This window comes from Heptranchias perlo, chromosome 7 (genome assembly GCF_035084215.1).
Source record: "Heptranchias perlo isolate sHepPer1 chromosome 7, sHepPer1.hap1, whole genome shotgun sequence".
Lineage (NCBI taxonomy): Eukaryota > Metazoa > Chordata > Chondrichthyes > Hexanchiformes > Hexanchidae > Heptranchias > Heptranchias perlo.
Window position 1 is genome coordinate 27,895,593 of NC_090331.1, and position 13,894 is coordinate 27,909,486.

Sequence of the window (13,894 nt, forward strand, 5' to 3'; positions counted from 1 at the left end):
CCCTCAGATCTTGACAACACGAGGCCTGGGCGATTTTAACTGGTCCTATGCCTCATCTGCATGGCGCTGGTCAACTGTCCACCTGAAATGAGGGAAACGGCAGCTGGTGAGTGGGTGCAGCAGAAGTTCAGGTGGCAGGAGGCTGCCAGCCAGCACCAAAAGAAGACTCACAAGCAAGAAGGTAAGTCGCGGGGAAGGGTTTTTGGGAGGGTCCCGCGAGAGCTTGGGACAGGCTTCCTGGCTTCTCCTCAGCCCACAAGAAATGTAAAAAAAACTTATCTTAAACGGCCTCTTCTAGTCCCAAATCTGCTTCCTACTGCCTTCACCTGGCAGGAAAACTGCAGTGGCTTTTCCATTCAGGCCAGAGTTAAAATAGCAGTTGGTGCCCAATGACATCACTGGACCCAATCTGCATATCTAAAGAAGGACCCTGCTGGCTTCAGGTAGGTGCCTTTGCCACTTGCAAAGAAGTGCAGGTTAAAATCGAAGATGCCAAGATCCGGGCAAGACATCGGCAGCTAAGTCTCCTGGCTAATTTTAATTTCCCCTCCGACGGGTGGATAGAGTTAAAATCACCCCCTTATGTGATTAGTACCAGTCGAATGGAAAAGCTCCCATGTGAGTAAGTTGCTATGAATTTGATATTGCTGCAGTATTAGCTGGAAGAATTCTGCTGCTTTTGCAAAGTTTCAAAAGATTTCACCAAAATACTTTTGGGCAAAAACCTGTTTAAGCCAAAATTTAATAATGAAGTAAAGAGCTTGGAGTAGTCTGCCTGAACTCCTTTGAGGAGTGGAGCTGTAGTGATGCAAAACACTATTTTATTAATTCGATATTTCTAATGAAGGAAGGAATCTTTGGATTTAATTAAGAGGTATATGTTAATTGTTGAAAGAAATGACCTGGAGCATATATACCATAACCATGACCATGGGCACTGAGATACCTTGTGGTTCCACTACCATGTTAAATATTCACTTTATTACAGTAGCTGGGATTCATATAGGATTAATTTATCATTATTTTTGGTTATTGATGATGTAACAACAGGAAGCAGCTGGACGTAACAATAATAGAGACAGATGTTTCATAATATGAGACCTGTTGAAAGAACCGAAAGAACTAGAGGTATCAGCAGGCAAAATCTAGCTTTCCAGTGGCCCAATGCATGAAATGGGTTTGGGCAGTCTCAAACCAGGTCTTAGGGGCATAGGTGCACAGAACAAAATTGTCCTTAATTCTACACCAGTTGACATTAAATTGGTTATAACATTCAGAAAGGGGAGAGGATAAGTGGTATAGGAGATAGAAAGGTAATTCTGATACCGTGAAGAGGTAATCTTACATGCTTCAAGAAACATTTTTCTTCCATATTGTCCGGCTAGGGCTATCACTCTTTCTCTCCCCAATACCCACGGTCCCTGTCCGCCGTAGGTTTGGTGACAGAGCAGAAGTTCCAATCCACCAGTGCTAAGTTCTTGACTCTATCAGCTTTTCCAGGGTCTATCAATTTGCATAATATTGGTGAGCACCTGCACCAGCATTGGCATATCTTGGGTGCCCATTTGATAGAGGAGAGAGGGTCAGTAAAATGCAGCACTGGTTAGCTACTTGTGGCAATTCCAGTAGGTCTGGCTAAAGAAGTAAATAAATATAAGAAATCAGCCTCTTTTCAGGAATGCCACTGACCTCATTGGAAAAAAGACTTCTCCCGAGCATTCCAGACCATGTACCCTGCCTGGAACACCTTTGTGAGCCTCACTTCTGCTGAAGAAATGTACTGTATCTCAAGAAAGCAGCAGACTATAGTCTTATGAATCTGTAGGAAGTGGGCACAGGGTCTGCAAACCCAATTTTCCAATGCCCTCTGCAAACACCCACCATCCCTGTGTTTACTGACCTATATTGGCTCCCGGTCCGACAATGGTTCGATTTTAAAATTCTCATCCGTCTTTTCAAATCCCTCCATGACCTCGCCTCTCACTGTCTCTGTAACCTCCTTCAGCCCTGCAACCCTCCAAGATCTCTGTGCTCCTCCAATTCTGGCCTCTTGTACATCCCCGATTTTCATCACTCCACCTTCAGCTGCCTAGGCTGTAAGCTTTGGAATTCTCTCCTTAAACCTCTTCACCTCTCTACCTCTCTTTCCTCCTTTAAGACGCGCCTTAAAAGCTACCTCTTTGATAAACCTTTTGGTCACCTGTCCTAATATCTCTTTATGTTGCTCGGTGTCAAATTTTATTTAATAACGCTCCTGTGAAACGCCTTGGGACGTTTTACTACATTAAAGATGCTAAAAATGCGATTCCCTCCACTTCTGCTCTCCCAATGCACTGCAGGGCATAACTCTCCCCCTGTGATGGTTGCAATGTGCACTTAAGCTAGCTGTTTGCAAAAGTAAATCAGGAGATATTGCAAAACAAGAAACAAAGATTCATCACCTTTTCATTCAGAAACCAACAGGCAGTAGGAAAGAGAAAAAAATCTTCGCATTAATAATACAAGTACTGACAAAACAGAAGGCAAAAGGAGGCTGTGCACCTGGAGAAACAACATCTATGCATATAATTGGTACCTAAGCAGTTTTTAGATCCAGTGAAGGGAATGTCATTAATGTTGGTTAGCCTACTCCTGCTAATAATGCCTGGATGAGTGCAGCTCCAATAACACTCAAGAAGCTCGACACCATCCAGGACAAAGCAGCCCGCTTGATTGGCACCCCATCCACCACCCTAAACATTCACTCCCTTCACCACCGGCGCACAGTGGCTGCAGTGTGTACCATCCACAGGATGCACTGCAGCAACTCGCCAAGGCTTCTTCGACAGGACCTCCCAAACCCGCGACCTCTACCACCTAGAAGGGCAAGAGCAGCAGGCACATGGGAACAACAACACCTGCAAGTTCCCCTCCAAGTCACACACCATCCCGACTTAGAAATATGTCGCCGTTCCTTCATCGTCGCTGGGTCAAAATCCGGGAACTCCATTCCTAACAGCACTGTGGGAGAACCTTCACCACACGGTTCAAGAAGGCGGCTCACCACCACCTTCTCAAGGGCAATTAGGGATGGGCAATAAATGCTGGCCTCGCCAACGACGCCCACATCCCATGAACGAATAATAAAAAAAAATAATCCTGACCCCCCTCCATGACAATGCAGACCTGCACTCACAGCCCGAGACGGTTCCAGTACCTCTGGCTAGCCGTATGTGTCCTTAGGGACAAATCCTATCGTACTGGAGGTAAGTACTTGTAGTCAAAGCATATGCTGTGCCTGTAGGAATTATAGTTATTTGTTATTTGTATTCAGCTGAGTGGATGTAATAGTATCAGAAACTAAACATACTGTCTATCACGTAGGTTTTGGAGACGCGGACAGTACCATTATATCTGTATATTAGCCATGAAGGAACTTATCTATATTAATCTTAGGAAAGGCCTCTGGGAGACCATAGGAGAATATATCAAAAGACAGGTAATGGAAGACTAGAGCAGTAGTTTTATCTATCAAATGCCCTTGTTATAATTGATTTTGTAGGATTTGGTGATGCCTTCATTAGGTACAATGTTAATTGATTGATTGATCTTGGCCCTCCAGCTCAAGCCTTTGCTGAAATCTACAATTAAACCTTAATGGTCTTGTGCCTGAAGATGTCTGGCCATATTTCTTGGATCTTCATTGAAGAATTTACAAGTTAACTGTTTTGAAAACTTTTATCGTATTTTTGTGGCAAGGATAGAAAAATCTTTTTTTAAATAATAGCTAGTACATTTGTACCAAAAACCTTTGTTTATTTGGCTGAAGATTCAAAATAAATTTGATACAATTCAGGTTAACCAGTCTTTTTCAAGAAAAAAAATCAAGAAGTATATGTAGAATCGAATATACCATGTGTGTATATGAGCCACTGTTCTACTGTAGGTGCACCCATCATTATAGTGGGATTTGGGTCAGCAAAGGATGTCTACGACTGAAGCAACAAAGGGAAAAGTAAGTATGTTTTAATGGGTAAGTATGGCATCGATGTGATACTGAGCCAGATGCTGGGAATTTCCTTAAGGATTCTCCCATTCGGCTGCCATAACTTCAGCGGAGGATTGGCGAAGCCACAGACGATACGGAGAACCCTCGTTTCCAGTCGCCCACCTCTCAACATTGCATCACTCAAGGAGCACTTCACAGAACAACAACAACTTGCATTTACACAACGCCTTTAACGTAGTAAAATATCCTAAGGCGCTTTCCAGGAACATTATCAGAAATAATTTGATGCCAAACCACATAAGGAGATATTAGGTCAGGTTAAAAGCTTGGTTAAAAAGGTAGATTTTAAGGAGCATCTTAAAGTGGAAAGAGAGAGGTAAAGAGGAGGAGAGGTTTAGGAAGGGAATTCCAGAGCTTGGGACCTAGACAGGTGAAGGCACGGCTGCCAATGGTGGGGTGAAGGAAATCAGGGATGCTCAAGAAGTAGTGGATTAGGAGCTGGAGCAAGTAAGGTAGCTGGCGCAAAGGGTAGACAGGGTGATAAGAAATAGTTGCAGTTAGAGTGTAGGAAATTATTGGAAAATGATGCTTAATTTTGTTCTGTAAAGTAAAAATTGTTTGAATACATAAACTTAAGAGTTCATTTCTGTGTATTTTTGTAACCTAGTGAACTAGCATGATGATATATGAGAGAGTGACTTCTGTATTATGGAGGCAAAGTACAGAAGTCACTCTCTGGTGATCTTTATGATGCAGTTGTGGGTGGGGGAGAACCAGGGGAATCTTATTCACTTTGTCAACTTTTATTTACTGATAGCACTCCATTGTAAGTTGCTGCCTTCTTTCTGTGGCTGCAGGCTGATGGCTGTTTTTCTCCTATGCAACTTCCTGCTGATTTGGGAACAGAGGGCCCTCTCCATCTTCATCATCATCATCATCATCTCCTTCAACTTAAGGATGTAGCAACACTTTCTGTATTCCAAGTGATAATGCGATAGATTTTCATCTTTAATGCCTGGGTATTAAGCCTCACATGGGCAGTGTGCAAAAAGGAAAATCTGGCAGAGAGGATTGCCCAGCCTTTACAGAACTTGCCTGATTTTCCAAAATGAGCGCAAGGAAAATCCAGTGCATTCTTTGCGGGGCATGCAGTCGTCCCTGATAATTTTTTTCTTTCTGCGTTCCACGCAGGCAGTGCTTCACAAGCATTGTAAGGAGAAAGGCGAAAATCTACCTCATTATGTAGGTCCCAGCAAGCTACAGTGATTCCAGTGAATCCTGCTGGGCTGTATTGCAGGGCTGCACCAGGTTTATCTAGGCACTTAAAACAAGATTTCAAAATGCCTATTGTCTTGTCTAATTAAATTCTTGTCGTTCCATGGGCCTTATATTTGTTCTCCCCATCTGTCTGTGGATGCCATTCTGGAGTCATAAGGCATGACTGCAGGGGATATTCCTAATCACCAATTAATTATCCTGATACATGGTGCTGTGTCCTCAATGCTGGTATGGCGGATTGCTGCATGAAAAAGGCATCATTATTGCTTCTGGGTAGTAGGCATGACACAGTCATTGGACATTCTGGCTGGACGTGGAAACTTTTCCTATCAATGGAGCCGAGGGGGTTGTTGTAGAGGGATTTTAATACCACATGTGATCCATCAATTGCTTCTTGCCTCAGTGGGAATCCTGCCAATCTATAGAATTGGACTGCTCACTCTCTTTGCTTTGCAGATTCTTTGGAGAAAATAATAAACTGCAAGGCCCACCTCAATAGGCTATTAGTGACCTTTATATGGTGGCGTTCAGTTGCCTAATTAATGTGACAAAAGTTTCGCTGCCTGGAAAGCTCTTGCAAAAAAATTCAAGCCAGTGGTCATGTTTACTGGGGTGCAGGTCTTCAGCCAGCAGCTGGCATAACTTCCCAAGAAAAACCTAGCCCTCTGAGGAATTGATGGGTAGAGAAATCTAAATAAGACCTTCTGGGTCAGTATACCTCATGGAGTGAATAGGTACATGCAGGAAACAAACGCCTGCTGTTACGCCTCACTCTAAGTTCCTCCAATCTAATCTCTTCCTATTGAGAAATTCATTTCTTCAGGCCAAAAATTAACTTTCTCCAATACTCATCATATATGGGAGCAGACATCTTCAGGGGAAGCTCCACAAACAACAAACATCAATGACCTGGCAAATTTCACAAAGCTTCAGATATGACAACCTAGCTGGCCTCCTCAATGTAGTATCTGTAATTATGCTGTTTATACCATCACTTACATAGTGGACGTGTTCTCAGAGGTTGGATTTAGCATGGTAATTGGAGGAAATGGCATGGAGATGTAGGCTGCTCCTACCCACCCCCATTTACATGCTGGGGGAGTGGGATACGGACTCTAGGTAGGCAGTTATTTGAATTGGCAATTTTTCATGAGCCTTCTGGTGAGCACTTTTTTGGAGTTGGATTGTGGTGCATTAGGCAGAATATTAACATCACAATAATTACATGAGAGAACTGGAATCTATCCACAGCTTTTTCAGAAAGCTGTCTCTTTCCAGTTTCTTGAAGTTCCATTGGACAAATCAGCCTTATCTACCCTTGGTATGAAATATTACTTAAAGAAAGAAAGAACTTGCATTTTATATAGTGCCTTTCACATCCTGAGGACCTCCCAAAGCACTTCACAGCCAAGGAAGTACTGTTAAAGTGTAGTCACTGTTGCAATGTAGGCAAACATGGCAGCCAGTTTGCGCTCATCAAGGTCCCACAAACAGCAATGAGATAAATAACTAAATAAAATGTTTTAAGAATGTTTGTTTAAGGAAAAAATGTTGGCCAGGACATTAGGAGAAAGTCTTTGCTCATGGACCACAACAGTAGCTAGAAAATATTATCGGCAATATTAGCAGATGAGCACTTACCTTCCTCACCTCCCTTCCTTCTGTTCACTCTTTTAATGCAGATGGAAACCCATTTATTTTAAATAGTGGGAAGAGGAATGTCATACCAACATGATAAGCATTCATTCAGTAATTTCTAGCCCTGCAGCTCTATCCATCAACCTGTAAACAACAATATGTTAAGCATATTCCTCAGGATATCAATGTAACTTCATCCAAACTAATTTTAGATCTAAATGCTTTTCTCTAAGTTTGGCTGTCTCCAGCCTTCCATTGTGTATCTAGTTAAGAGAATAGTATCCATTTTAACTTCTAACTGCTTGAAACTATATAAATGTAACTTATGAAATGCTGATGGAGACTTAAAGCACTTCCAAGTGTGCATCATTTTTTTCCAAATCGCTATTCAGTTGAAATATATAGAAGAGATTAAATTACTTTCAATTTTGGAAAAGACCTAAATCATAATCACAATAAGATTGTTTGAAAACCAATACTTACAATTGTTGAAACAAATTGTGACTTAGAAAAATTAATAATGAACCTGACAAGAACTAAAATCCACTGTATTGCATAAAAGTTACATTTATTGTGGATTTCATGATTTATTGCTAATAATTTCTCTTGCTGAATTGTTTGCCTTGTCTATCGGTGTCCCATAGATTCCAGTCAGTTGATTTAGCATTCTCAACAAATCCTGAATACACTTCAACAAACATGCAGGTTTCTGTTGGAGATTTCTTGGCTTCTGTCAGTCTTTGGGCTCACTGAATTATGAATACAGTTATGTTTTGTCATCCATTTGCAATCCTCCAAAGCAACATTATGCTTTTCTCTCTATCCCCATTTTAGCATTAAATCTGAGTATCTATCACAATGAAAAATGTTCCATTTGATTTGTTCTGTTTTGTTTATATACAATGGAGTTTGCTTTTCTTTAAAAAAAACTTGTTTTGAGGATATAAATCTTTGTAGATCTTTGCTGCACTGTCACTCATTGCTCTGTTTCCATTGTGTGTTATTGCTTGAGGCAAAAAGTTTTAGCTGTTTAGTCAGCATTGATACTTTATTTTTTTCTTGTTAGGTGGTGCAGCATACAGGACAAGCTATTCCAGATGGATTGGCTGTTGATTGGATTGGCAAGAATCTATACTGGTGTGACAAAACAAAGCTGACTATTGAAGTCTCTAAACTTAATGGGCTTTATCAGACAGTCCTTGTGAACACAGGGCTGAAGATTCCTAAACACCTAGTAATAGATCCTCGCACTGGGTATGAACATAATCTTAACAGCAACATAAAACCGTAATCGAAATATGTTTCCACAATGACTGAGCTATACCTAATCCTAAATAAATCGACCTTTTTTCTTATGTATATGAAATTATGGGTTATGCTAGCTCTTCACTTGCTTAATAAAGGAACTCCATAAATGTAGCTCTGGTGCTTTAAGGGCTTAATGGTAGGAGATTAGTGGCAACATTTCAATCTCCCAACGTTCGAATTATCTGTGAGACGCTGCTGTTGTAACTGTGCACATGAAAATGGCATTTGGATGGTTTATTGTTTTCCCTTCCCTTTGCATATTAGAGATGGAAGTTCTAATTTCTATATGAATTATTGTTCATATTAATGTAGTTTAACAATGGCAGTAGATCTGCTTAAATCATATATTTCACGTATCTCTTTTATTTCTTTGGCCTATCACTGGTGTATTGAAGCATACAATTCTACTCTTATTTGAATTTGTTTCTGGATGGTCATATTATTTCCACCTTCAAAATTGTCATGTGTGACAAATTATGTAAAAGATAATAGTTTTTTGAGGAAGTGGTGCCAGATTTAAAGGTTAACATATTGGAACTTGAAGCAAAATACTACAGGTGTTGGAAATCTGAAATAAAAAGACAAAATATTGGAAACACCCAGCAGGTCAGGCAGCATCTGTGGCGAGAGAAACAGAGTTAACGTTTCAGGTCGATGACCCTTCGTCAGGGTTCTGCCTGACCTGCTGTGTGTTTCCAGTATTTTCTTTTTTATTTTTGAACTTGAACTCAGTTTAACATCTTTTTAATAAATATTTTTGAATAGGTATTTGTATTGGACTGACCATGGCGATTATCCACACATTGGCCGTGTAGGAATGGATGGAACTAATCAAAACGTTGTCATAGACACAAAAATTTCAAAGCCAAGTGGTCTCTGTCTGGATTATGTGAATAACAGGCTGTATTGGGCTGATGATCAGGAAGGTTCTATAGAGTTTGCTGACCTGGATGGATCCAATAGACATAGAGGTAGGTAAGGCTGTTTTTTTTTCATTTTGAACTATTGTCTTATATGTGAATATTTTAATTCAGCATACTACATAATAAACAATGCCAAATATTTCATTTTTGAAATTTGCTCATGATTTGGTGAGTTTTCTTTTGATTCTATGGCTGATGTTTCTATTTAAACTACGTAGTGAAATGAAAATATTGATAAATATATCATTGCGTAAAATTATCACTTAATTGTCTGCAACAAGTAAAATACTGTAAAATTACGGTATGTACAATAAAATGATCTTTTACTGGCAAAAGACTGCCAGTGCTACAGTCTGCTGAGATGTCTTTCATTATTACAGAAATTGATAATCTATTGATCTCAATATGCCATTTTGTATGTGATCGTAATCGGATATCCACTTTGTAGCCCCAATTTTAACCCCCTGCGCCTAACAAGAATGATGTGTATGCGCGGTTAAAATCACAGCAACAAGCTACTCACTTTAGTCAGGTCATCTTCGCGCCTTTCACCATATTAACTGGCACGGTTTGGGCAGCCAGTGAGGCCCTTGCCCTGTTAGGTGAGGGCCTCATTGACATTCAAAAGTCAATGTCTGGTGTTGTAATTCAGACCTGACAACATTTTAACAGTGAGAAGCCGTGTTTGGCACCTGGTGCCGGCCTCACCAGGAGCACCGGGTGCAAAAGGAGCAGCCGGCCCAGAAGAGGACTGAGAAGGTAATTTAATTTAATTTTTAAATGTTAACTTGTGAGCCACGAAAAGCTGGAGTGCTCCTCTATCCCCACAGGGAAATGTAGGGCCCCGGGCTTCCCTCACCTGAACGCGTTCACCTACTCCCTCCACCACTTACCTGACTTCCGAGAACTCTTCCCACAGGTCCTCGGTTGCGCGCTGCTGCCTGATTTCCGCTTGCCGGCCTGAAGTCGTCAATGCCGGGTTTGGGCGGGAGTTGAGCCTGGTATATTTAAATGAGGCCCAGAAGTTAAAATGGCCCGGGGCTGATGTTGGCCGCTAGACACTCACCTCTTCGGCCCCACGCTCGGCACTCGCTCCAAGGTTAAAAGGGAACTTATGTCTTTATGTCTATATAAACATTTTAAAAATTTAAAAATGTAAGAAACTATGAAGTAACTAATTTACATTAGTATTGTCTGAGATGCTGATATAAATAGCATTTTTAATGGATGACTATAGTGGAAAAGAGTCAAATATGTTTTTTTTATTCCCCAAGTGAAAACTGCCTGATAAATTTTATGAGAAATGTAATTGCAAATCATAGTACACAACTCAGCCTCATGGGTGGAATTAAAACATATTCAGCTTTTTCCCATGCAGTATTCTGCTCATTTGAAATATGTGGCTTGTTTTCCAGTGTGTGAGAAAAATTGCTTTTGTTGGACTTTCCTTCTGCAGTTTCTGTTTCTCAGGGAATATCTTCTGTGGAAGTCGGTCATTGGAACATAAGTCACGTTAAGTTATGTGACTCCTCAGAGCTTGGTGATACTGATGTCATCACTTCTGGCCTTAGAGCAGTACACAGCAGTAGCAATGAGATAGGTTTGCGACTGGAGTTTATGCAGCAGGGTCAGGCAGGAATTTAGTAATGGAAGATTTTTCGCCTGCATTCTAGTTTTAATAGTTTTGGGTGAAGTTCAGGAAATGGTATCAATAAAAATTGGATTTCAAGTGAGCTGTAGTATTGAAATTTGATTCTAGCTTTTTAAAATTATTACTTTCAAGGAAAAAGTCACTGGAGGTGACTCGCCATTTTTTTCTTCATTTCTGGGGTAAAACCTCGATGAACCCTTGTTGGCCCATAAGGATTAATAGGATTTCTCGGTCCAGCCAAGAATGGAGATTTATCATGTTGGGAATTACAGAAGTAGACCCATTTTCTATCACTCTACAGTGTAACATGGTGGATGCAGCAATTTAATGGACTATTTCAGAATAGCTCTGCACAGGACCTTATGCTGTTGCTGTTTGAAGATGCCATTGGTGTTTAAAAATTCAGTCTTCTGGCTTGTGAGGATCTAATCTAGTCATTAAAAATTAAAGGGGAAAAAAGCAATACAAATTCTGAAATCTGCAGTAAAAATAAAAAATGCTGAAAATACAAAGCAGGTTCATCAGAATCATAAAAGGAAAGTTGGTTTAATGGTTCTGATGAAGGGATGTACCCCGAAAGATTAGCCAATTTTCTCTTTTCAGATGCTGATGAGTCTACTGTGTGTTTTTGCAGTATTTTATGTTTTTATCCAAATCAGCATGTTCTCTTTATAGAATAAAAATCATCATCCGTTTGTGATAAATGACAGAAAATTATCTCCGTTTTGAAGGCAACAGATGTGTAAACATAAGATGCTGTGTGGAGAAATGTGGAATTCAACACTTTTTCCATGAATGTATTCTAATTTATAAGAGAAAAGCTCCAGATCATCCTTATGAGTAAAATATATTCCGTATTCTACAGCTGTCTACTGTGTTTACTACTTATAGTTTGGAGTTAGTATTTGATACTTACAAGGAATTAAAATGTTAGATTTGAAAGAGTGCTCAAGACTTTCTTGAAATTGCAATGTGGAACTCAAAAATTCATCAATGATTGATTGCTACAACATGTTCTATTTGAACCAAGATGGCCCTGTGAATTCTTTATCCTCATTAATGCTGACCAAAGAGGCTCTCAAAGTGAAGCAGGGTTTTTTTTTTAATTGTATAGCCAGACTCATGTTAGACATCTACCTAGAGGCATGATCCAAGAGGCTTAAGAACTTAAGAAAGAAACAGGACCAGGAGTAGGCCATAAGGCCCCTCGAGCCTGCTCCACCATTTAATAAGATCATGACTGACCTTCGACCTCAACTCCACTTTCCCGCCCGATCCCCATATCCCTGGATTCCCATAGATTCCAAAAATCCATCGATCTCAGCCTTGAATATACTCAACGACTGAGCATCCACAGCCCTCTGGGGTAGAGAATTCCAAAGATTCGCAACCCTCTGAGTGAAGAAATTCCTCCTCATCTCAGTCCTAAATGTCCAATCCCTTATCCTGAGACTATGCCCCCTAGTTATAGACTCTCCAGCCAGGGCAAACAGCCTCTCAGCATCTAACCTGTCAAGCCCTCTAAGAATCTTATGTTTCAATGAGATTACCTCTCATTCTTCGAAACTCCAGAGAATATAAGCCCATGCTACTCAATCTATCCTCACAGGACAACCCTCTCATCTCAGGAATCAATCTAGTGAACATTCGTTGCACCCCAGAAATGAAGAAAAAAATGGCGAGTCACCTCCAGTGACTTTTTCCTTGAAAGTAATAATTTTAAAAAGCTAGAATCAAATTTCAATACTACAGCTCACTTGGTCCTTAGGTAAGGAGACCAAAACTGTTCACAGTACTCCAGGTGTGGTCTCACCAAAGCCTTGTACAACTGCAGCAAGACTTCCTTACTCTTGTACTCCAACCCGCTTGCAATAAAGGCTAACATACCATTTGCCTTCCTAATTGCTTGCTGTACCTGCAAGTTAACTTTCTGTGTTTCGTGTACAAGGATACCCAAATCTCTCTGAACACCAACATTTAATGGTTTCTCACCATTTAAAAAATAGTTTGTTTTTCTATTCTTCCTACTAAAGTGAATAACCTCACATTTCCCCACATTACACTCCATCTGCCACCTTCTTGCCCACTAACTTAACCTGTCTATATGCCTTTGCAGACTCTTTGGGGTCAATTTTCGGATGGTCGAGCGGGTGCGTTCGTGGCGGGGGGCTCCTAAAATTGGGGATTCCCGGAAGGGGTCCGGAGCCAGGCTCCAACCCACCCACTTCCGGGTTCCCCAATGATGCAAATCGGTGCGCGCGCAGGCCCCGCATGCGGGACTCCCACCGGCAATCAAAGCTGGCGGGATCCCACTTAAGATCATTATCTGGGTACTTGAGGTCGTTTACAGACCTCATTAGTTGGAGATTTTAGGAGGATTCAGATTTTGGCCTATCCAGAGCGTGTTTCCCATGCTGGGGGAAACACTCCCTGTTTAAACAGATGTGTTGCAGCCAGCAGCCAGTGGCAGCTGCAAAGGTCCATTTAATGCGGGGTAAACCCTCATTCATTGCAGCAGGGCACGCTCACCTCAGACAAAGTTTTGCCTGCCACACCGTTGTCTCCACATCAAAATTATTAAATCATACCCTAAACTCAGCTGTCCAAACACATTTACCTACTTTGTGGACCTCCTCTCACTCACACCGTCAGGATTGGAAGTGGGGGTCCATTGCTGCATTCATCACTCCATTGGAGGACGAGCAACATCACCAGCCTCGCCAGGCATGCCATCCACCTCCACCACATGGAGTTGCACAACACAGTGCTGTGCAACAGGCACCTGCACAAAGTAGTCATGCAAGTACACATACACCCACTGTAAGGTGACCCAATGGGTGGCAACAAGGGTGTTCATGGAGAACCTCATGAAAGGGCATTATTGCACAAGCCAGTCAAGAATGGCCAAGGCGTGGCAGTAGTGGTGACAATATAATATGTAATGTGAGTTGATCAGAACGCATGACAAAAAGCATGACAAACCCTCAAACACCCTTGTGCACCCCTTTGCTGCTCACGACACGTTTGCCTTACGCTTCCTACTACACATACGTGATGCATGCACTGTGGCTGCAGCGCAGGTGGTGGCAGGTTGGCTGAGGCTGACTG

General features: G+C 41.3%; 1 protein-coding gene across 1 annotated transcript in view; it reads left to right on the top strand.

Moving 5' to 3' along the window:
• Positions 1-13,894, top strand: part of LOC137323576 (low-density lipoprotein receptor-related protein 1-like) — a 1,400,855-nt gene that overhangs the window by 1,196,073 nt on the left and 190,888 nt on the right. The window contains exons 59-60 of the mRNA XM_067987196.1: positions 7,971-8,158; positions 8,978-9,183. Coding sequence (XP_067843297.1) covers positions 7,971-8,158; positions 8,978-9,183 — 394 coding nt within the window. The remainder of the gene's footprint in view (positions 1-7,970; positions 8,159-8,977; positions 9,184-13,894) is intronic.